This window comes from Triticum aestivum, chromosome 2B (genome assembly GCF_018294505.1).
Source record: "Triticum aestivum cultivar Chinese Spring chromosome 2B, IWGSC CS RefSeq v2.1, whole genome shotgun sequence".
NCBI classification, from domain to species: Eukaryota; Viridiplantae; Streptophyta; class Magnoliopsida; order Poales; family Poaceae; genus Triticum; species Triticum aestivum.
The window spans coordinates 352,200,801-352,224,584 of NC_057798.1; the positions used below are offsets into that span (position 1 = coordinate 352,200,801).

General features: G+C 45.1%; 1 protein-coding gene across 3 annotated transcripts in view; it reads left to right on the forward strand.

The window, feature by feature from the left end:
* Positions 1-107: 107 nt before the first annotated feature.
* The window catches only part of LOC123044913 (endoplasmic reticulum metallopeptidase 1), a 40,307-nt gene continuing 16,630 nt past the window's right edge, over positions 108-23,784 (forward strand). The window contains exons 1-13 of one of the 3 annotated variants that reach the window (XM_044467796.1): positions 108-463; positions 552-637; positions 3,110-3,211; positions 5,946-6,052; positions 6,148-6,248; positions 6,665-6,752; positions 14,934-15,022; positions 16,199-16,338; positions 16,428-16,590; positions 16,779-16,914; positions 19,356-19,452; positions 22,353-22,431; positions 23,289-23,348. In XM_044467796.1, the coding sequence (XP_044323731.1) occupies positions 227-463; positions 552-637; positions 3,110-3,211; positions 5,946-6,052; positions 6,148-6,248; positions 6,665-6,752; positions 14,934-15,022; positions 16,199-16,338; positions 16,428-16,590; positions 16,779-16,914; positions 19,356-19,452; positions 22,353-22,431; positions 23,289-23,348 (1,485 nt within the window). In that variant the 5' untranslated portion in view covers positions 108-226. Of the gene's footprint in view, positions 464-551; positions 638-3,109; positions 3,212-5,945; positions 6,053-6,147; positions 6,249-6,664; positions 6,753-9,279; positions 10,925-14,933; positions 15,023-16,198; positions 16,339-16,427; positions 16,591-16,778; positions 16,915-19,355; positions 19,453-22,352; positions 22,432-23,288; positions 23,349-23,784 lie in introns of those variants that run through there. The other 2 variants (XM_044467795.1, XM_044467794.1) reach the window with 2 other exon arrangements.

A 23,784-nucleotide genomic window follows, 5' to 3' on the forward strand; every position in this document is an offset into this window, starting at 1 on the left:
TTTATCGTTTTTATGACAAGTACTTAATTCCTCACATATAATCGCAAAAGCCACCGCCAACTCCAAAAGCAGCCCAACCCACTCGACCGCGCGTCCAGATCCAGGGCCGAACCACATAATTCACAGCAACAACAGAAAATCCACGAACTCACGAACCAAGCCGTGACCAAGAAGAAAAACCCTCCGTACGACAACCGCCGCGGCGCCGCCCACCGAGACACGGCCGATGGTCACCCCGCCGTCGCCCCGGCAGTCTGCCGCAGGCGCTGGCGCCGCTGCGGGGGCCCAGCGCGTGCTGCTTGCCCTGGTGGTGCTCTACGGCTTCATGTCCTTCCTAGTCTACCGCGTCATCCACATGCGCCACGTCGCCCCGCTGGACCGCGACGCGTCGCCAGACGAATTCTCCGAGGGACGCGTGCTGCAGCACCTCCGCTGCCTCGTCGTTGATATCCCTGGCCGCCAGGTCCGCCTTCTACCTTGCGTTAGTTAGTAGTCTCGGGGCGGGTCATCTCAGTCTGCCATGAGATGTGACGAGTAGAGTTCTTTTGCAGGAGGGGAGACCGGGGTTGGAGACCGCCGCGCAGTACATCAAGGGGCAACTCGAGGGGCTTGCTGCGCATGCTGGGCCGGAGTACAGGTGAATCTTAAACCTTCCTTTCTATTTTCCTTTCTCCATGTCGTTGTTTGAATCGTCCATGTCGTGTTTGTTGGAATGCTTGCTCTGACTGCGAAATAGGGGTGATATTAACCTGGAAGCGAATAAGTTTTGGCAGTCTCGGGTGTGGGTCCATGGGCTTTGCATGGGGTATCCTGATTCCTCAACCACGCATTAATTGAGAATTTGAGATCAATTGAAGTCTGGAGGAACAAACTGTTTGTTTCGTAGGATTCGCAGTGCTTCCTGATGTCTGGACTTCATTTAGTCCGAGCCTCAGCGGTCCTTCCTAGACTTCATTTACTAACAGAACAAGTACGTAAAGATGCGGTCCCAGCAGGACAATTGAGTTGGACCAGATACATTTTCTGGCCTCGCATTATCATTGGAACAATGGCAGCTTCTTCCACCTTTTTAGCATTGCATTGGCACGTACTCCCTCCGTCCCAAAATAAGTGACTCAATTTTGTACCAACTTTAGTACAAAACTAGTACAAAGTTGAGTCATTTATTTTGGGACGGAGGGAGTACGTTGGAGGAGGAGCTAGCAATCGCTTCTTAGCTCTACTTACAGAATTGGCTTAAATTAAACCAACTGGGCTGCTGTCCAGGAGCAGAGCTACCATCGGAGTAAACTAGGGCAAATAGCCCGAGTCGCTGAGAGGTACCAGGTAGGGGTTTACTCCTATGTATATTTCTGTTTGCCCTGGGAAGTACCCCGCCATGTAGGATGAATAATAGAGCGCAAAGACTTTGAAGAGGAAGATGATTGGCTGAGGCATCTGGTCGAGCAGGGTTTTTTAAGTGCACGTTGCCAACTACAAATTAAGTAATATATAAAACATAACACAACTTGCTTTAATGACTTGTACAAGTGACTGGTGGTGCTCAACAAAAGAAAATTATGCTGTGTTTGTTTACGCGTATGATAGATGATAGATCTATTTTGGCACATTGTTGCTTGATGAGACACTGATGTTTAACATACTTACATAATTATTTGCTCCAAACTAATAGAGAAAGCAACAGTCTAACCACCTACATAGATGAGTGCATTAAAGGAGATGATTCTTATATAGTTGTTCGGCAATGAGCACCTTGTATAGTACTACCTCCGTTCCTAAATATAAGACGTTTTGGCAGTTTGATTTAAACTGCCCAAACGGCTTATATTTAGAAACAGAGGGTGTATATGGCTATATGCCATAAGAATTACATCCTGTAAAACAAATTTAATTCACTGGCTCAGGAAAATAGAGACTAGGGAAGTGATTTTGTCGTCTTCTGCCATGTTCATCTGTAAAGGGGTAAGTGAATAGTGACAAAGAGAGATGTGCAGGGAGCGTCTAAGATGGCAGAAATTTATATGATGGGATATACAAGATTGGCTTAACTTGCACATAATAAATAATACCGGGATAGACTAGTACCACTAATAATTGAGGATTAGTAAAGCTTTTGGCCCAGATTTTTGTGGACCCTGTGCAGTCGCGTAGCCTGCACATGCATGTGGCACAGCTCTGCTAGTCAACACAATTTGGTGTTTGCAGGTAGTGGCGCAAATGCAGGCTATGCACGTTGGTTATATGACACAAATGCACACTTTCCATGTTTTAGAGCGAAGATGCTGTTACTTAAGTTAAATGCTGAATTATGCCATGCCATCTTTTCTGCTATACTAAAAGTTCGCCCTGGCTCTTCTAAACTCATGGCTATCCTGTCCCCAAATGGCCATGTCATTGTAATGGACTTGACACTATTGGGTGGTATAGGCAGTTAGGGTTGTATCGACTGACCATATTATATCAACTAGCAAAAGAGCCCGTGCGTTGCAACGGGAGAAAAAAAAATAACACACACTCTTAACCCAATAACCATAATATGTTCATGCACTTTATTTTAGCGAGGCATCATTTTTATGTTGCGGCTTATCCTCCTTCTCACCCTCAGTGGCCTCAGTGTTCACACAAACCAAAGTGTGTTTGAATGTTGTTTTTCCCCTGCCAGTTTTTTCAGAGGTGCTCATGTGTGGTTATCAATGTTTTCTTTTGTCTCTTTATGATTTTAGTGGTTGTTTATTTGCAATCCAGATCGTCGTGGTACGAAAGAAAAACGGTATTTGTTTGACTTATATATGATCGGCGGGTGAATTATCTAATACGTCAGGGGGGTTTCCGTAAAAATGTAAAATAACGGTTCGGTTATGACTTAAGTGTGTACTGCGGGTTAATTCATGAAAAATGCAGGGGGTTTTCTGCAAAAGTGTGTGACGGACGGCGGAAACCCAATTTGCTTTATTATTAGGTAGAGATTTTAGGTAGTCAAAAGTAAGCGTTCAATATATCAGGTAAATAAGAAAATGGGGTGCGAAATTCTTTCATCTGAAAGAATGAGTTCTATTTGGTTTTGTTCCTTTTATGATCATTTATTGTGTCTGCCTTTTCTCTCTTTCAGGGTAGATGTTGAAGAAATAATTGTTAGTGGCTCTTTCAGCATGATGTTTTTGCGCCACAGAGTAACTCTAGGCTACAGAAATCATAAAAATATTGTTATGAGGTACTTAATATTGCATGTCCTTTTTTCCTTGCCATACCATTATTTCTACTTCATCATCAGTTTTTCAGTTGCAATCTTGATCACGTGGATATGAATCCGAGATAACCTAAAAACTATCGAATACGGTTTATTTTAATATTTTTATCCATGCGGGGCCTAATTTTCATGCATGTCTGTTCTTATTTTTATGCTTTTATTTGCCCTTTCAGTCTTCAAGCTATTAACTAAAACGGAACATTACCAGTTGTATGGAAGAAACAATGTAAAATAAAATAATAAAGTGTTGAATCGAGAAGGATCGAACCTTTGCTGTGTCGTGTGTGTGTGTGTGTGGCGGCGCGTCCTTCAGACACTGGCTGGCGTCTAGGTCAACCACTTCTAGGTCATGGCCATGGGCCACATGGCCTTAAGTGAAGATGAGCAAGGCCCATACCGGTTCAACCCCCCCCCCCCCCCCCCCCCCCTCAAGATGGGTGGTAGATATCTATCAACCCCATCTTGTCACATGCCAACTTACGGTCCTTTGATCCCAGTCCCTTTGTCAAGCAAATCTGCTGCCCAGAGTGTACATGAGTAAGGCTGATGATCCCAGTGTCAAGTTTCTCCTTAATGAAGAAGCGATCAATTTCCACATGTTTTATCATGTTGAACTGGGTTACTGGCAACACTTATAGCTGACTGATTGTCACACCATACTCTCAAGGATCCCTTCCTCAGAGGTTTCAACTTGCTCAGTAGGTTCTTCACCCCGAGCATCTCACTCAACCCTTGTGATAACTAGTAATTGTGTACGTGCAATGCACACTAATATTAGGCAAGATATTAATTGTGTTGCACATTAATATTAGGAAAGATATTACTTGGTTAATGCTGACGTTGATATTAGGTATGGTCTTAATTAGTGGAGGGTGCTAAACGTGTTTAGTGCTACACAGGTCTAACGCTAAACACTGGAGCGACGTAGACAGTTGGATAGATACGGTTGGATGGGTGAGATTTGTTGGATCTCCGCAACTCACTCTTTTTATATTGGTATAGATGCTCTCTATACTCGGCTTTTGCTGTTGATCTAAACACAACTCGCTTTTTCTTGTTTCTCCATGACACCAAATTTCCTCCCACAAACACACAATAGCCTGAGTTGATCTTCAATCATCTTGACAACTACCAAAATCAGAATCACTATAGCCATCCATCTCAAGATGTTCACTCTTCGCAAACCACAAACCTTTTCTCGGAGTGCCCTTCCAAGTATCTCAGGATTCTGTGCACTGTATCAAGATGCCCACTCCTTGGTTCATGCATGTACCTCACCACACCCACGACATACGCAATGTCAGGCCTGGTCTCCACTTGAAGCTCCGCCTTCACTCCTTCTATGGTTAATGCCATTGCCATGCTTGATCATACTCAGTGTGTGTCCCTCTTGTCCATGCTAGGTCCTTTATTCCCAAGTACTACATTTGATTTAGGCAGCATCTTCATATTCTCATAAGCACCAGAAAGAATTCCTTGGAACGGAAGTACCTAATATTTGAGTTGGCGGTGTGTGAGCTCTAGTTATTGCTTCTGTTTCTTGAAGTTGAGCTGGCGTGGCTACGGGGGTCTCATCACTCTGCTCTCTTTATTGGATGATCTTGTCATTGTGTGGTGTTGCCTTTCAGCAAATCGTTGCAAGGTGATATGTGTCGAATGTGCCTTGGCGTCTACGCGGTGTTACAACATCACGCTGTTTTTTTGTAATCCCACCATGTCCTTAGGCAAGTTTTAGACGAGGGCCTTGACGTGTTTTATGCTTGGCTGAATCCCACGTGAGTTCTCCGTCTGTGTCGTCCCTTGGTGTGCCGATGGCATGGCCTCACATTGGCATTAAACATGGCTTTGCCATGTGGCGATGCCTGGTCTGAGGCATCTTCTCCACAGTGCCCGTGGCATGGCTACCGTCCCCCTCGCAGCGTGAATGGTGATAACCTTTTATAGGCTGATACTAACTTATTAGAAGTCTAGAAGGGGATGCCCATGCAGTGCTGCTACCGCCGAACGTATCAATAGCCTTCCATAAAATCTCTTGAGGATGTTAGCAACTACTCCCTCTATAAACAAATATAAGAGTGTTTACATTACTACTTTAATAATCTAAACGCTCTTATATTTCTTTACGGAGGGAGTAGCTGTTTTAAAACTCTGAATAAAAGCACCACGACTTGAAACCAATTCACACATGTGAATTTTATTATCTGGTGACGATAGGCAACACGGGACGTGTTCTGCCGATTCGATTCTTATACAGGCTGGATACAGTCCATGGGCCTAGCTATAAGGGTGCTGCCCATTGCAAAAGATGATTAATACGTGCACGCATTTTTTGTTGTATTCATGCGTAGATTAGCAGCCATGCATGAGCCCTCGTGCAATTTAGACTGGAGCGATCCATGTAGCAGCCACAGTTGATTTTTATGATTAACTCAATCAAGGAGAGTCCAATAGTAATATGCTTAGTGACATCTTTCACAAAAATTGTGGTACCCAGCCATCATAGAGTGCTGTTCTAGCATGTCTAAACTTTCAATTGTGGGATTGATCTTCCAGGAACACTCATGAGCCACTTCTACTTTCATTGTGGTATTACAAAGTGCCAACTGACAAGACAACCTTTGTTAATTTTGGCTATATTTTTCCTCGTGAACCATATAATTTAAACAAATTATTTCTAAGATATAACAATTAATTACAGGATCTCATCAAATGTTTCAGAAGAGGATGAACCATCCCTTTTGGTGAATGGACATTTCGACAGTCCACTTGGATCACCTGGTGCAGCAGACTGTGGTTCCTGTGTTGGTAAGTACAACCTCTTATTTGTCTGAACAAATGTGATTCTTACTGTGCAGACTTTCATCGGGGCATGATTTGTGTTTGTAATATTTCTTGTCCAGCATCTATGCTTGAACTATCACGACTTATCCTTGAGTCTGGGTGGGTCCCTCCTCGGCCAGTCATTTTCCTTTTCAATGGTGCTGAGGAACTTTTTCTTCTGGTATGTGACTGTCAATCATCACCAAACTGTTAGACTACATGCGCAAAACTACTACATAGTGCATGAATTGAAAAGGTAGTTGTGTGGTTTTGTTCCTTCGATAAAAATGTCTTGTGATGACTCAGCTGAGGGCAATCTGAACTGGTCCATAGTAAGGTGCTATTAATAGTTGCAGCGTATGAGTCTAAGCTAATTATGGTGCACTGGGAAGCTCTGTAACTTCTCCCCTCGCGGGGGGTTGAAACAGAAAAAACTGCCCCAGATATTAATTTCTGCTTATTAATTAGAACATGGTAAGAATATTAAGTCAAACCTAAAGTAAAAACATAAAAGAATACTCATGTCATTTCATATATGTTAATTGTCCGTTTAACTCAATGAAGCAACTTGCGCTTATCCTTGATGCTGTTAACCAGGGTTCGCATGGTTTTATGAAGACACATAAATGGAGCAGCACAGTTGGTGCTTTCATTAATATTGAAGCTTCTGGAAGTGGTGGTGCTGGTATTATTCTGTACTTTATCTCTTGTTTAGTTGTTTGAAATTTTGTATTTTAAAACTCAAGTCAACTCAAGAGCTGGAAACAAAGCTTCATTTCATTGATCCTGCCTTATGGAAATGATATCCACGTACTCTATTTGTTGTATGATCTAATGACTGCTTACCAAGAGGTCATACTATTATGATCGTATACTTCAGTAACTTAGTTGGTAGTTCTAATACACTTTAGTTTTAGTGTTTTTTTCTCTCTTATAATAGTAGCATATTCGAATTGAATACATATTGAGACTGTAATGCCCTAATTTGTTTCTGCATCCAAGTTCAGTATTGCTGTGCAGTCCTTGTTTATTGACAACTTATAATTCTGTTGCCTCTCTATAGATGTTTAGTTTTCCCCTCATAGGAATTGTTGTTCCATTTTGAGTTACTGCCTTCATGTTGCTTCTATAGAGATTGGTCCCATGCAAATGGGGCATCAGCTTAGTCCGTTGAACACTTGATCCTAATAATTTAGATTTTCAAGTTTACAATGATTAAAGTCTGCATTTACTTTAATTTTAGGATAGTCATTAGTAGCCAGGTGCCTTGTCGTATGTAAAGAATATTTGTTCACGAAGATTGAGATTAGTTATTGTGAAGAAGTCATAATCATATTATATGATATGAGTAAATCGCCAAAAACCACCACGATTGGGCACAATGCATCACAAAACCACCGTTTTCATAACAGTTTGCAGATAGCACCGTTTTTCAGTGAACGCGTTGCCGAAAACACTGATCCTCAATTGACCGTGTTTTGACAGCGAACCTGACACTCCGGGCCCACCTGTCAGGTCCACGTGGCAAAGGCAAACTGCCATGGGTGACGGGCGTTAACTTTTTCTTTCTTTCTTTTTCCAGTTCACCTGCTTGGCCCGGCCTGGCCCACACCCATACTGCCACAGCACACAAGGGGGGATCGACGACTAGGGTTCCACGGCGGCGCCTAAGCACGGGTGGGCAGGCAGCTCTAGCACGGGCTGAGCGATGCGACTTTTAACCCAGCCAGCCAGGCGTGACGGCGCTGCAGCAGCGTGTGGGAGCAGCCATGCGCGGGATGTGCGCAGCACTACCGCGACCAACGGCGGAGCCAGGAATTATACTTAAGGGGGGCTGAACATTGAACTGAAAAAACGAGACCATCCATGATTGGTCCTTGGAGGCATATTTTTGTAGAAAAAATCTCAAAGCACAACGGGCTACTTAGGTATGAGCCCAGGTGGACTAGGTCGCTCCTTGCGAGCCTAGCCTCACCCTAGTATCTGAACATTGAACTAAACTCTTCTAAAATGCAACATGGTATATGGATTACGGAATATGCCTGATTTTTTTCCTGGAAAAATATATAGGAACGACCGTGGGTATACTAAAATATGTAGCATTATCACAAAGTATTGATAACATAGACATATGTACAATTGAAAGGTGATGATTGACGAACGAACACTTATCAGTCAGACTGCGTAGACCTTTAATTGTTTTTAATCCATCGATTGATATTTTTTAAGGTCCTCCCGCAAAAGAAGAAACAAGATATCTTTAAGGTTCTACATTGATAACATGTCAGTCTAAATTTATTTATTTATTTTGAAACAAAGTAATCAAGAGGTATTTATAAATTTCAACACCAAAATTTGCCTTGTCCACCTATAATTTGCCTCTCTAGTCGTCCTACATAAGTGCAGAACAGGAAGACAGGAGAGCCGCAGGAATGAAAAATAAGCAAGGGCACTCGTTTGCGTGTGTGTGACTGAACCGCTGAAGCAATGGGAGCAAAAAAGTCAAAAAGGCATTCACTTTTCACTACTTAGTAGGATCTTCTGTGAGCATGCATCTACTCCATTTCACCAAAATGCTGTTTGGGAAAGAGAAATAGGAGAGGCCACATAGGGTTTGGGTCTTCAAAAAATTTCTGCATGTTGGGGGGAACCGTGGCCCCTGCTGCCCCCCTGGCTCCGTCATTGACCGCGACGAGCACAAGGCCATGGCAAAGCTCGCGGCGCCGGGGGCACACGGCAGAGCATGTTGACGTGGCGGCGAAGCCGAGCACGCTGCGCGGTGACGGATGCATTTAGGCGCGGGGGGTGGCCATCGTGTGGGTGCTTGTGATGCGGGTGCACACGGCGGATGTGGTGGCTGAGCAAGATGACGGCGGCAACGCGCCAGCGAGACGCAGCGGCGCGGTAGCCCGGGAGCACGGGCATGGCTGCGGTGGCTTGCAGTGTTGCACACGAACGCGTGCTCGCTGTGCTCAGGCCAGAGCTCCGTCGTGCACCGTGCACGCCGCGTTCAAACTAGCCGGCCGGGCCATGGATACGAGAGCGCAGCATCTCACCACTATCTTTGCAGCCGCCGCGCTAGAACTCACGCATGTCGTTATCCTCGACCTCGTCGGCCATGGCTGGTGTTGAACCGGTATGGGCCCAAGCCCATCATATGTATCACTTAGGGCCCAAGCCCATGAGGAGAAGCTGACCTAGAAGGGGCATCCAGTCCTCCCGTTCCCAGTGAGAGCCGCCACACACACTCACACTCACGCTGCAGGTACTCCTCTCTCCCTGAGTCAACATGGTATCAGAGGCCAGGTTCGGCGGGGCCTGACGGACGGCGGCGCCGGCCGGCGAGGCGCGGGCGCGGGCCAGTGCCTGGGGGACGACGGTCGCGGCGTCAACGCGCTGCTGCGCACGAGTGGTCGGGCGCGGCGCTGCCTGCGCGGCCGTGCACGGGCTGACGCGGCAGAGGACGGAGGGACTCGCGACCTGAAGGCTGCGCAGGTGTTGTCCATGCGAAGGAGGAGTGCTTGCGTGAGTGCGCAAGGTGCTGCTGGAGTTTCTGTGCTGCTGCTGCTGCTGCGTGAGGCAGCGGGAGGAGGTAGGAGAGGTGATCCTGGAGCTGCCGTTGCTGCTGCTGTTCCTTGGGAGGAAGAGGTGTTGCTTGCTGCTACTGGTGGTGGTCAGTGCTACTGCTGCTGTGGGCTGCTGTTGTTGGGTGTGTAGAGGTTGTGTCCATTGCTGCTACTGAGTGTTGCTGCTTCCACTCCTCCTGACCAAAGATGGCTGAGCCAACAGGCCTTGCTGAGGCTTTCGAGAAGCTTGCTAAGATCTTCGAGGAGTCGAAATCTGGGGCCATCGTTCCTCGACAGGAAGTGGCTCAGAAGATCGAACTGCCGTCCATGGACATGAAGTTAGAGGGGGCTACCAATTATCTGAGCTGGTCCCGGAGGGCGTTGCTGGCTGTGGAACAGAAGGAGGTTGATGGGCACTTGTTGGGTGTTGTTGCTGAACCAGGAGACAAGACTACTGTGGAGGGAAAAAGATGGAAGGTCATAAACTCTGTGCTCATTGGCTGGTTGTTGAACTCGGTGGTGCCCCCCATTGGACGCTCTGTGGAGGGGCTATCCACATCCGCTGCGATATGGACGACTCTGTCCACCTTGTACTTAGGTAAGGGCAATGTCATGCTAATTGCTCAGATTGAGGGGAAGATCAGTCGGCTGCATCAAGGCGACGACATGTCAGTGATGACATATGTGGCAGAGCTGCAGGCTTTGTGGGCAGAGCAGGATAACTGCGACCCTCTGGAACTCTACGATGCGGCTTGCATCGAGTCAGGGCGCAAGTGGATTGCACGCAGGCGTGTGCTGAAACTGTTGGAGGGGCTTAGAGGTTGTTTTCATGGCAGGAGGGCATCCCTGTTGCACCAACCTCTCCTGCCCTCTATTGAGGAGACTATTGGTGCTATGTCTCAAGAGGAGGTGCGGCTATCTCTTGAGCATGCAGACATGAAGGCTGTGCCGTCTTCGACATTTGCAGTCACTGAGCGCATGGAGTGGAGCGATCCCAACAAATGTCATATCTGTGGGGAGGCAGGTCACTGGAAGTGGGCGTGTCCAACTCGTGGCAGAGGCAGGGGATACAACGGAGGGGGAACTGGCAGAGGCAGGAGTGCTAGAGGCAGAGGTGGATACTCAGGGACCTCAAGGGGTCAGGCTTCTAGGGGCAGAGGTGGCTACTCAGGACACTCAGGGGATCAGAGGGCTCACATGACAGTGGCAGGAGACACTGGGACGTCAAAAGGCAAAGATGCAGATGATGTTGACTATGGAGACTTTGCTCTCTGGGCCTCCACTGATGAAGGTAATCCAGAACAGGCATCTCTTGCTTCTAATGGGAGTGCTCCAGAGTGGGTTCTCGACTATGGAGCATCTAAGCATGTTGCTAGTAAATCTTGCGTGTTTGAGTCTTACACTAAGCACCCTCCGTCTCACACGGGCACTATGCAAACTGCTGATGGCACAAACCAGCCTGTCGTAGGGGTTGGCACAGTCAAGTGCACTCCGACCATCTCCCTATCCTCGGTTTTACATGTGCCAGCTTTTCCTGTCAATTTGGTCTCCTTCAGTGCCCTAATTGATCAAATTGACTGTCGTGTGATCCTTGACAAATTTGGTTGCGTGATTCAGGAGCGACAGACGAGCCAGACAGTTAGGACTGGCACCAGGCGTAGGGGGCTCTGGTACATGGACCAGGAGGTGCAGCCGGACTTGGTGTGTGCTGCGACCATGGAGGACAAGGAGAAGGAGGCGATGATCCATCACTGTAGGATGGGACATGTATCTTTTGATAAGATGAGTAGAATCTTTCCGGATGTTATGTGTGGGATAGGCAAGGGCAAGTTGACATGTGATGCTTGCGAATATGCCAAACACACACGAGCCTCATATGTGAGTAAGGGGCTTAGGAGCATATCTCCTTTTATGCTTATTCATTCGGATGTATGGAAGAGCCCAGTTGTATCAATGAATGGAATGAAATACTTTGTGACATTCATCGATTGCTATTCTCGTATGACCTGGATTTATTTGATGCGTCACAAAGATGAGGTGTTTAGCTGTTTCCAGAATTTCCATGCCTTGGTGAAGAATCAGTTTCAGGTGCAGGTGCAGGTGATCAGGACTGACAATGGGATAGAGTATGTGAACAACACATTTGGGGCCTACTTGTCTGATCAAGGTATTCTTCATCAAACTTCGTGCCTAGACACCCCTCCTCAAAATGGAGGAAAAATCGGCATATTCTTGAGGTTGCTCGGTCATTGATGTTTACGATGAATGTGCCCAAATTCTTGTGGAGTGAAGCAGTGATGACAGCCACATACCTGATCAACCGGACACCATCAAGAATACTAAGCATGAAGTCTCCGTGTGAGCTAGTATATGGAGAAACTAAGTTTGTTGTTCCCCCAAAATTGTTTGGCAGTACCTGTTTTGTTCGTGATCACCGTCCTTCTGTTGGAAAACTTGATCCGCGAGCAGTGAAGTGTATTTTTCTGGGCTATTCTTCTAGTCAGCAGGGATATAAATGTTGGTGTCCCTCAGAGAAACGCAGGTTTGTCAGTATGGATGTAACCTTCAGGGAGTCTGAGCCATTCTATGGTGAGCCAACAGATCTAAGTGTGTTGTTTCAAGAGCTTGACCATTTACACTCTGTGCAGGATGGTCAAGAGGGGGAGAAGGCTGTGTCTCACACTCAGGAGGATTCTGTGGGCACTAACATTGATGATGATGTGCAGGTTCAAGTCCAGCCAATTGTGGGTACAATTCCGGTTGGTACTCTCACTGATGGTGATGTGCAGGTTCAGGTCCAGCCAACAGTGGGTTCCATTCAGATTGGTAATCTCCAGCTCCCTGTTCCAGATCGGTGGCAGAATATTCCCCTAGTGTACTCTTGACGGCAGCCACAAGTGCCACAAGTGCATAGCTCATCTGACACACGTCTGGTCTATTCACGGCGGCAACCACTTGTGCAGGAGGAGCAGCAAGTGCAGGGGGAGCAACAAGGCAGTGGTGCAAGCTCATCTGACACGGTGGAACTGCCTATTGCGTTGCGAAAGGGGACACGTGAAGCGGCACAGAAGGCTTTACCACCGAAGTTTTTTGATGATCATGACATTGGAAATTGTGTGTCTTATGAGGCTTTGTCTCCTTCCTATAGAGTGTTTGTTGCCTCTCTTCAAACTGTGTCAATCCCAAAGGATTGGAAGGCTGCAAAGCAAGATCCGAAGTGGCGTGAAGCGATGATAGAAGAGTTGGAAGCACTGAGGAAAAACAAGACGTGGGTGCTAACCACATTGCCGGCAGGAAAGAAAGCAGTGAGTTGTAAGTGGATCTATACAGTGAAGCAGAATCCTGAGGGGAAGGTGGAACGGTATAAGGCTAGATTGGTCGCCAGAGGATATAGTCAAACTTATGGAATGGACTATGACGAGACGTTTGCTCCAGTGGCAAAGATGAACACAGTAAGGATATTGGTTTCCTGTGCTGCAAACTTTGGGTGAAAGTTGCATCAATTAGATGTCAAGAATGCCTTCTTGCATGGTGAGTTGAGGAAAGAAGTGTACATGGAGATACCACCAGGGTTTGGTACTTCACAGACCACGGGGAAGGTATGCAGGCTGAAGAAATCCTTGTATGGACTGAAGCAATCGCCGAGGGCTTGGTTTGATAGGTTCAGATGTGCTGTCCGTGCTATGGGGTATGGTCAATGTAATGGTGACCACACGGTGTTCTACAAACACTCACTCTCTGATCGGAAGATCACCATCCTTGCAGTTTATGTGGATGACATTATCATCACTGGAGATGATAAGGAGGAAATAGAGAGATTGAAGGGGTGTCTAAGCAAGGAGTTTGAGGTAAAGGATTTGGGCAACCTAAAATACTTCCTTGCATTGAAGTGGCTCGGACAGAGAAGGGAATATCTTTGTGCCAACGGAAATACACCTTGGATCTCTTGAGTGACATGGGCATGATGGGATGTCGTGCAGCCCCTACGCCGATTGAACAAAATCATCGAGTGCCAGCTCAATCAGGTGAGCTGGTGAATAAGGAAGATTATCAGAAATTAGTTGGGAGGTTATTGTACTTGTGTCATACCAGGCCTGACATTACGTATGCCGTGGGTGTGGTGAGCAGATACATGCATGAACCAAGGAGTGGGCATCTTGATATTGTGCACAGAATTCTGAGATACTTGAAGGGGACTCCGGGTAAAGGGTTGTGGTTTGCGAAGAGTGGACATCTTGAGGTGGATGGCTATAGTGACTCTGATTGGGCCAGTTGTCAAGATGATAGAAGATCAACTTCTGGCTACTGTGTGTTTGTGGGAGGAAATTTGGTGTCATGGAGAAGCAAGAAACAGACAGTTGTGTCTAGATCAACAGCAGAAGCTGAGTACAGAGCATTATCTCAAGGGTTGTGTGAGATGCTCTGGGTGAAGTACCTACTGAGCGAGTTGAAACTTCTGAGGAAGGGCCCCTTGAAGGTGTGGTGTGACAATCAGTCAGCTATAGCCATTGCTAATAACCCAGTTCAACATGATAGGACAAAGCATGTGGAAATTGATCGCTTCTTCATTAAGGAGAAACTTGATGCTGGGATCATCAGCCTTGGTCATGTCAGTTCTGGGCAGCAGTTTGCAGATTGCTTGACAAAGGGACTAGGAACAAAGGACTGTAACTTGGCATGTGACAAGATGGGAATGATAGATATCTACCACCCATCTTGAGGGGGAGTGTTGAACCGGTATGGGCCCAAGCCCATCATATGTATCACTTAGGGCCCAAGCCCATGAGAAGCTGACCTAGAAGGGGCATCCAGTCCTCCCGTTCCCAGTGAGAGCCGCCACACACACTCACACTCACGCTGCAGGTACTCCTCTCTCCCTGAGTCAACAGCTGGTGACGCATCTGTTGGAGGGAGGAGCCAATGGTGCCCACCAAGTGCTCGTCGGAATGTCACCAAGGAGATCAGAGAGGCGGGGCAGTGAAGAACTGATGGGTGGTCCCTTCATCTAACTTAACGTGAGAATCAAACAGTGTGAAGATTTAGTGCAATGTGATCACTTACAGCGGGCCCACACGTCAGGTTTTCTGTCAAAAACGCGCTCAATTCACCATTTATTGTTCTCGGCAAAATTACCAAAACATGGTGCTATCTGCAAACTTTTATGAAAACGGTGGTTTTTTTATGCATTGTGCGCAATTGTTGTGGTTTTGGCAATTTACTCCATATTATAAAGATGTCTGGCTTAAATGTGTTGATTTTGCAATGAAATATGATCCTGGCCATTTATCTTTCCTCACCAGATTTAGTTTGTCAGTCTGGACCGGGATCTTGGCCTTCTCGTATTTATGCTCAGACTGCAAAGTATCCAATGGCAAATAGTGTTGCTCAGGTTCTTGTTTCCGAACTTCCATACAAGCTTCTAATATGGTTTACTTAATTTTTTTTTGTCTTCACTTACATCAAATTATGTACTTGGTGTTGCAAAATTAGTTGCACACGAAAGGTTTGCTTGTCCTAGCTTCAGGTTATAGGCTAAGAGGAGGCTGTTTGGATTGGTGGTATTTTTGAAGAGTTTTGGTATTTAGTTCAAATTTGCAATAATTATGGTGTCTCCTTAAAAATAAATGCCTCTTATCCAAACATCCCCTAAACAACAAAGCAAAGGTCAGCATAGCAGCTTATTTGTGGTTGACAAGCTCTCTTACAATTGTAATCCCCAATAAGCTGAGCTGTAAAAAGGTGACTCTTGGTCTTGTCACAAGAAATTGTCCTCTTTGGAGGTCCAGCAGTGGCAGCTTGGTGGTGAGCATGTCAGTAGCCAACGAGGCAGCAATTAAGAAAAATAAACTGGCGACGGCATCAGTTTATGCCACCTAACTTACCAGAAAATGAATGGCACATTGGCAACTATCTCAACTTGTAGTCTCTAGAGTAATATAGGTCAGTCAACTGATGTTCACTATTATCATCTTCACCGTTGACAGAGTTGGCCTGTTCTTTTATAAGTTTCTCTGGACATGTTGCATTTCTTTTTACCTACAGATTGTATCTTTTATCAGAAACCAGGATGGTCCTGAATCCCAATTTCCTTGTTGTGGAGCATTAACAGTTTAACTATTACGTAGTGACCTAACAATATTGGCATGTTTTTTATTGTAAATCTACAAATGCTCTCTTGACTTGTCCGCTGACAAGTATATTTGAAGGCATAGGAAAGGCAAACGTATTGCATGCTTGACATGTACCTGTCAACTGCATCATAGATAAGGAAAGGTTCATCCCGGAGCACTAAGGACAAAATCTATACATATTTCTTCAAATATTAGCTATGGTGTACCTGCATAATATTATAAAACATTAGTTATGTATCGGATGTACTCCCTCCGTTCACAAATATAAGATGTTCTAACTTTTTTGTTGATCGATTGTAATATGGACACGCTTTAGTGTGTTTGTTCACTCATTTCAATCCGCATGTACTCTATATTGAAATATCCAAAACATCTTGTATTTGTGAACAGAGGGAGTATTTTATAATGAAATGGACTGTGCTTCGTACATGCAGGATATGTTTGGAATAATTCCAGGTGATACAGATTATAGGGTATTTGCTGAAGACGTAGCAAAAATCCCAGGACTTGATATTATCTTTGTTCTTGGTGGTTATTTTTATCATACTTCTTATGATACACTGGAAAACCTGCTGTATGTATTAAACTCCCGGCCTGATGAAATTTCTAACTTTTCATATGAAACAGTAATTATTATTGTATACTTGTCCTTTTCTGTTTCAGTCCTGGAAGTATTCAAGCGCGCGGTGAAAATTTATTCAACCTCGTAAAGGCTTTCACAAATTCTCCGATGCTGCTAAAAGAGAGCGAGAGATCCAATAAAGCTGTTAATGAGGGAATCGACGATCTGAGAGCTATCTTCTTTGATTACTTGACTTGGTTCATGGTACATTGACTTTAGTCTTCCAAATTGGAACGATAAGGATATTATGATATCAATGTTCTAAACAAGTTCATTTCCTCAGTTTCCCTACATTGTAAAATGTAGCTACAATATACACCACTAAAGAATATGTAGCATGAAATTCATTCATTTTCTTGGGACTAAACTAACATCTTTATTCTTATGTCCAGATCTTTTATCCACGTGATGTGTCTCTGATTATTCACAGTCTTCCTGTAGCTATTTTCCTTCTTACACCATTGTTCCTGAGCTTCCCAAATATTACCATGATATCATTGTTTCGGACTGTTCTGGATTTAGCAAGAGGTATGTGGTTGAAATGTACTCTGAAATGGTGTGATATCATGCTTTACCTACTAGATGTTGTGACATGTGCCTTGAAAGGATATAATGCTATTCATCACCCAGGGTGCATAATAAGTTATTTTGCACCCGAGGTTTTATTATGTCGTTTCATTAAGAATTTACATTTGATATGCAAATAGTTCTGTTCATATTGGCATAAGAAAACCAAGATATAAGTCAAAAAACTTACAATAGCCACTATATATATATACTATTCTAAGCGTGAGTGTAGAATATACCCCTAGTAAAAAGTGCTCAAAATATAGTGATCGGTGTGCAAAATATAGTACTTTTCATAACAATGTACTCCCTCCGTTCCCAAATATAAGTCTTTCTAAAGATTCCAACAAGTGACTACATACGGAGCAAAATGAGTGAATCTACACTCGAAAATATGTGTACATACATCCGTATGTTGTAGTCCATTTGAAATGTCTCAAAAGACTTATACTCCCTCCGTCCCAAAATTCTTGTCTTAGATTTGTCTAGATACGGATGTATCTAAGACGGAGGGAGTATTTAGGAACGGAGGGGGTAGTAAATTAGTGACTTGGATAGTAAAACAATTCTTTCAGAGTTACTACTTTTTGTACATGATCTTGTATTTAGTTTTGCTAGGGGTGTAGAATAGCAATTCTGTTCTACATTCACACTTAGAATAGTGTTATTTTATACTCGCTTTGCTAAAAAACATAAGGTGTATTAGTTTTTCAAAAAGTTAAACTTCTCTAACTTTGACCAAGTTTATAGAGAAAAATATCAATTCTACAATACCAAAGTGGGTTATATGAAAATTTTCATTTGAAACCATATATTTCATTTTATTTGCACATAACTGCTTTTTTGTATGTACAAATGATATATTATTAAACTAAGGGTTCCGATGATTTTTATTTTGTAAAACTTGTATTGAGGTATCTTTGAATAATTAATACGTTATACTAAAAATCATAGAGGCAAACAAGTTGGGTAGGCTAGAGCTGAAACCCATAAGAATCTTGCAACCAACTCATGGTTCTTGCACATGGATAACAAGCTTCCACGCACCCCTGTCCATGGCTAGTTCTTTGGTGATACTCCGGTCCTTTAGATCTCTCTTTACGGACTCCTCCCATGTCAAGTTCGATCTACCCGACCTCTCTTGACATTATCATCATGCTTTAGCCGTCCGCTATGCACTGGAGCTTCTGGAGGCTTGTGCGGAATATGCCCAAATCATCTCAGACGATGTTGGACAAGCTTCTCTTCAATCGGTGCCACCCCAACTCTATCTCGTATAACATCATTCTGGTCCCGGTCCTTCCTTATGTGGCCACACATCCATCTCAACATGCGCGTCTCCGCCACACCTAACTGTTGAACATGTCGCCTTTTAGTCGGCCAACACTCAGTGCCATACAACATTGCAGGCCGAATCGTCGTCCTATAGAACCTGCCTTTTAGCTTTTGTGGCACTCTCTTGTCACAGAAAGCCAGAAGCTTGGCGCCACTTCATCCATCCGGCTTTGATTTGATGGTTCACATCTAGATCGATATCCCCATCCTTCTGCAGCATTGACCCCAAATATCGAAAGGTGTCCTTCTGAGACACCACCTGCCCATCAAGGCTAACCTCCTCGTGCCCATCAAGGGACAACCCTAGTAGCACTATGTACAAAATTTAGTAAAACAGTGTACAAAATGTAGTAATTCCGGAATAATTTTTTTACTATCCAAGTTGGTAATTTACTTACTATATTTTGTATACTATGTTACTATATTTTGTATACTATGTTACTATATGTTAGACCCAAAGTGGTCGGACCCTTCCCCGACCCTGCGCAAGCGGGAGCTACATGCACCGGGCTGCCCTTTTATGTTACTATATTTTGTGTACTTCTTACTTGGGGGGTAGAATAAACTATTGTACACTCGCACTTAGTTTAGTGTTCCTATATCCACATATATGTGTCCTACCTATATGTAAAATTTTCAGTAATAAATATTTTTATTGTGGGCTACGCAAGTTATTAATATATGTGGATCTATAATGGCAAATACCAAATAGTAAATCTACCAATGATATCTTACATATGCATATTAAACATCTACATGTACGTGTGGATTTGTTTCCAGAATTCTTTTGAATTCCTTTGTTTTTTGGCTTGGGATAAAGCTTAGCTTGGTCAGTATTTACAATCATAGTACTGACCATTTTGTAGAAATGTAGAGGATTCCTATTTGGGGCACAATATAATCAAATAGCAAAGCCGTTTAAAGTTTCTTATTTCACTTAAATAGACACAGAATTACCATGTTTTGTTGAAAAATAACATCAGAAAGTAAGATTCGGATTTTGTACTGTACTTCCTAAACAGTATCATAGCTGGCCAACAGTAACTGTATCTTTCATGCACTCGCAGGAATGTTGCTTCATGCATTTGGTGTCATCCTTGCAATAGTCGTTCCTGCTATGACTGCAGGCCTTAGATTGTTGTTCACAAAGAATGCAATGAATTGGTAACAATGGGATCTTTCTGGACTTACTATGATGTCTTTTCATTTTTGTTGTTACTTCTATTCCAATTATTTGGCAACTTTAGCATGCATTTTTTTTTCCTCATACAAGTTAGGATAAGGCAGCAACCATGTGGCGTGGTTCGCATGGGCTATCCCACCATAATTTGTCCTATGTCTCCCACTGCTCTTTTCGAGAAAATGCAAAAGCTTTGCGTTTCATTGCATTGGAAAGATAGGGGAAGTTACATCCTCCTAGGAGGCAGAAGTTACACAACTATAGGGAGATCAGTGGACATCCCAAGATGATGGCAAAACGACCCTGAGCCCTTGAGCCCCAGCCTTTGCCCAGCATCTGGCCTCGTCCTTGATCTTGTCAACAAGCTCATTGAGCGAGGGGTTTACATGGTCAAAAACACACGCATTTCTATGCTTCCAGATCATCCATGGCACCAAGAGCGCACCAGATTTCAGTGCCTTGCGGAGCGATGGCAGTGTGAATTCCTTCGCGCGCAACCACCAGTCCATGAGCGAAGCGTCATGGTCGGGCACCAGTGCCGGCAAGCGCAGCCAAGAGAGGATCTCGTGCCATGTTTGCCTGACGAAAGGGCACGTGAGCATCAAATGCCGGATCGTCTCCGGTCCTTGGTCGCAGAGAAGGCACCGCGGGTGGTGCTGCAAGCCGCGGCGTGCAAGTCGCTCCACGGTCCAACATCTGTCTTGGTCTGCAAGCCAATGGAAGAATTTCACTTTCGGCGCCGCCCAACTCTTCCATGTGAGCTTCCAAGAGTGGCAGCCTGTTGATCCCCGGAAGGTGGCCCGGTAGCAGGACTGTGCAGTGTATACGCCATTGGCAGTCCAACTCCAGAGAAGCTTGTCTGGCTCGTTGGACAGCGCGGCGTGCTGCACTAAGTGCCATAACCTCAGGTACTGCCCAATCTCGTGGAGGCTAAGGACGCCGTGAATGTCGCGCGCCTAGCAGTTGCCGGTGATGCCTTCCGCCACCGTTCTCGATTTCCGGCGGTTCTTGGGGATGCACCGATAGAGCATGGGTGCTAGCTCACGGAAGGACTGGCCGCTGATCCAGCGGTCCTCCCAGAAGAGGGCGGTCTTGCTGTCCCCGATGGCCATGGTCGTGGAGGCTTAGAAGTGCGCGCGCTCCTCCGAGGTAAACTGCAGGTTGAGGCCCTGCCATGCCAGGGCCATCGAAGCTGGAGTGCGAGCCTAGTGCGCTCTAGATCGTGAACACCTAGGCCACCATAATCAATCGGGCGGCAAACTCGGCGCCAGTTCACGTGACAGTGGCCGCCATGGGAGTCGGCGCGACCGGCCCAAAGGAAACCACGCTGGATCTTCTCGAGTTGCTTGAGGGTTTTCTTTGGTGGCGCGAGCGCGAGCAGCTGGTGTATTGGAATCACACTTGATAACGGACTTGACGAGCGCCAGCCGTCCGGCCTTGTTCATCAACCAAGCCTTCCAGGATGGGAGACGCCCAGCCACCGCGTCGACGAGGGGCTGCAGTTGGGCTGCGGAGGGGCGGCGGGTAGTGAGCGGGATGCCGAGGTAGGTGACCGGCTGGTCCACCGCGGGGCACCCTAGCAGCTCAAACAGGCCCGCGCTAGAATCGTCGCCATGAAGGACCGTGGCAGAGCTCTTGGTGTAGTTCACCTAGAGTCCGGAAGCCATGCCAAACACGCCCAGGATGCTTGACCGCGGAGACCTCATCCGTTGTGGCATGGCAAAAGAGCATCACGTCATCGGCGTAGAGAGAAATCGCCGGGATGGCGCGACGGGGGTGGAGCTGCTGCAGGATGCCGGCATGGAGGGCGCGGCGCATCAGCCGTCCGAGCGTGTCCACCGCCAGCACGAAGAGCTGCGGGGAGGTGGAGTCGCCTTGGCGCAATCCGCGGCAGTGCCATATCGGGGGGCCAGGGACTCCGTTGAGCATGACACAAGTACTGGCCGTGGACAGGAGGATGGCCAGCCATTCCCTAAAGCGATCGCCGAACCCATACTGGCGCAGAACCTCGAAGAGGAAGGGCCATGAGATGGAGTCGAAGGCGAGCGTGAGGTCGAGCTTGAGCATGATTCTGGGCGCGCCAAGTTGATGCAGCAGCTTGAGAGATTGCCGGACTAGAATGAAGTTGTCGTGGAGGCTGTGTCTGGCGATGAACGCGTTCTGGTTGCGGCTGACAAGGGTGTCGAGCTTGGGGGCAAGGCGCAAAGACAGGACCTTCGCGAAGATCTTGGCCACAATGTGAATCAGGCAAATCGGGCGGTAGTCGCCGAGCATGTGGGCATCTGCACGTTTGGGGAGCAAGGTTAGCAAAGCTTGGTTAAGCTTGCTGAACCCATACCCGCGCAGCGCGTAGAGCAGCTCAAAAACATCCAGGATGTCCTGCCTGATAATGCTCCAGCAAGCGCTCAAGAATTCCGCGGTAAAGCCGTCCGGCCCGGGCGCCTTGCGCGCCGGCATGTGCTTGACCGCCTCCCAAATCTCCTCCGGGCTGAAGGGTGCTTCTAGGCATGCAAGGTCGCCGGGCAATGAGCTGGGAAAGGTCCAGGGTGTGATCCCGGGCCACGGTAGTTTCATATTGCATTATCTCTCCTTTATGACGCTGTCTCATTATCATCTGCTTGCAAGGACATACACCCAATCTATGCTTGTTGTGCAAAAGTAATGTTTCTCCTGTCCTGTTGGAAATCTGAGGCATTGGTTTATCCTTCAATAACTTTATTTGACCACCTTCAGACTTAAACATGGGCCCTAAAAATCATATTTTTTTCTATATGGGCTATTTTTTGAAATACTTAAAAGTGAACATTTCCTTTTAATTCCATTTAGTTCATGTTATTTCCAATTAAAGTTTACATGTTTATATTTGTTAATTTTGTGCATGCAGGTTTGCTCACCCTTGTTTGGCATTTTTTATGTTTGTCCCGGCATCATTGGTCGGTTTATTGCTGCCGAGGATCATATGGGTATTTTTCTTATACAGAGCATGTAGTTTGTATTATGCTTTTGCCATTTCATCTGTTTGCACTTTGCATGCTTGTATATTAAGTCATTAGGCATGATGAAGGACACAAATGTTGCGTGTATATTGTGCTAGTAATTGATAAAAAAGAGAAAAGTTCCACTTTTCATGCAGTCTAAAAACCGTCTGAGTTGCAGTATCGAACTTTTGAAACAGTGTGCTTTTAAACCTCAGATGGTTTCACAAGCGGGTTTGGGTGACTTGGATGTGACATGTCGTTCGTTGCTCGTTTATGTCACTGCCATGAATAAAAAAACACCAGGAATTTTTTTTTAACAAATTTGATTGAAAACTTCCACAAATTTTAAATATGGAAATGTAGACTTCGTCGATTTAAAATAGTAGTTCGGCTTGCATGCTAGTTCTTTTTCTGTTGACCAAACATTGCACACAACTATCTTTTCAGCTGTGTTTCTGTATATAATCTTTCAGTCAGGAGAATTAGATTTTAGTCAAGTCAATTGCTTCTGTTCTATAGCTCGATTGCAGAGTAAAATTAGAGTGCCCATGTTACTTTTTATGCTGAGACAATTAGGGTTCAATGAATAATGGTACTTTTATTTGTGAGGCAAATCAGTTTGTATGAGCTATAAGGTTTTAGAACATTGACAAATCTGCATAATCTGTTTCGTTAATAGGATGTACAGTTACATGTAACTTGTTGATTTGGACAGTAAAGCACATGGAAATTAGTCATGATATTTTCTTATGTTCAATGCTCTTGGTTGTCATCCAGTGAAACTGCCATGTTGGTAGTAGCTTATACCTCTCAATTAAAAGAACTTGGTTCTTATATTTTAGGGGCTATCAGAGCAATCACACTTTTGGGGTGCTTTTGGTCTCTATTCTCTAGTAACTCTGGTAAGTTTTTTAGCACCTTCATTTTCATTTATGCTGTTGCTTAATACTTAATTTCTATCTGATTTTCTCAAGATGATTCTTAGCAATACCTTGAGTGTGGTTGTTACTCGTTATGTTATCTTAGTTGTCTTATGAACTTTACTACTCCCTCTGATCCAAATTAATTGACGCAGCTTTAGTACAATTTTAGTATAACTTTGTACTCCCTCCGTCCCAAAAAGCTTGTCATACATTTATGTAGATACGGATGTATTTAACATTAAAACATGTCTAGATACATCTGTATCTAGACCGATCTAAGACGGAGGGAGTACTAAAATTGTACTAAAGCTGCATCAATTAATTTGGATAGGAGGGAGTACCAAGTTTAAAACCTATTCTTGTGAACCAGTACTTCTGTACCAAGCAAGTCAAGTGTGCACGAGGATCAGTTCAA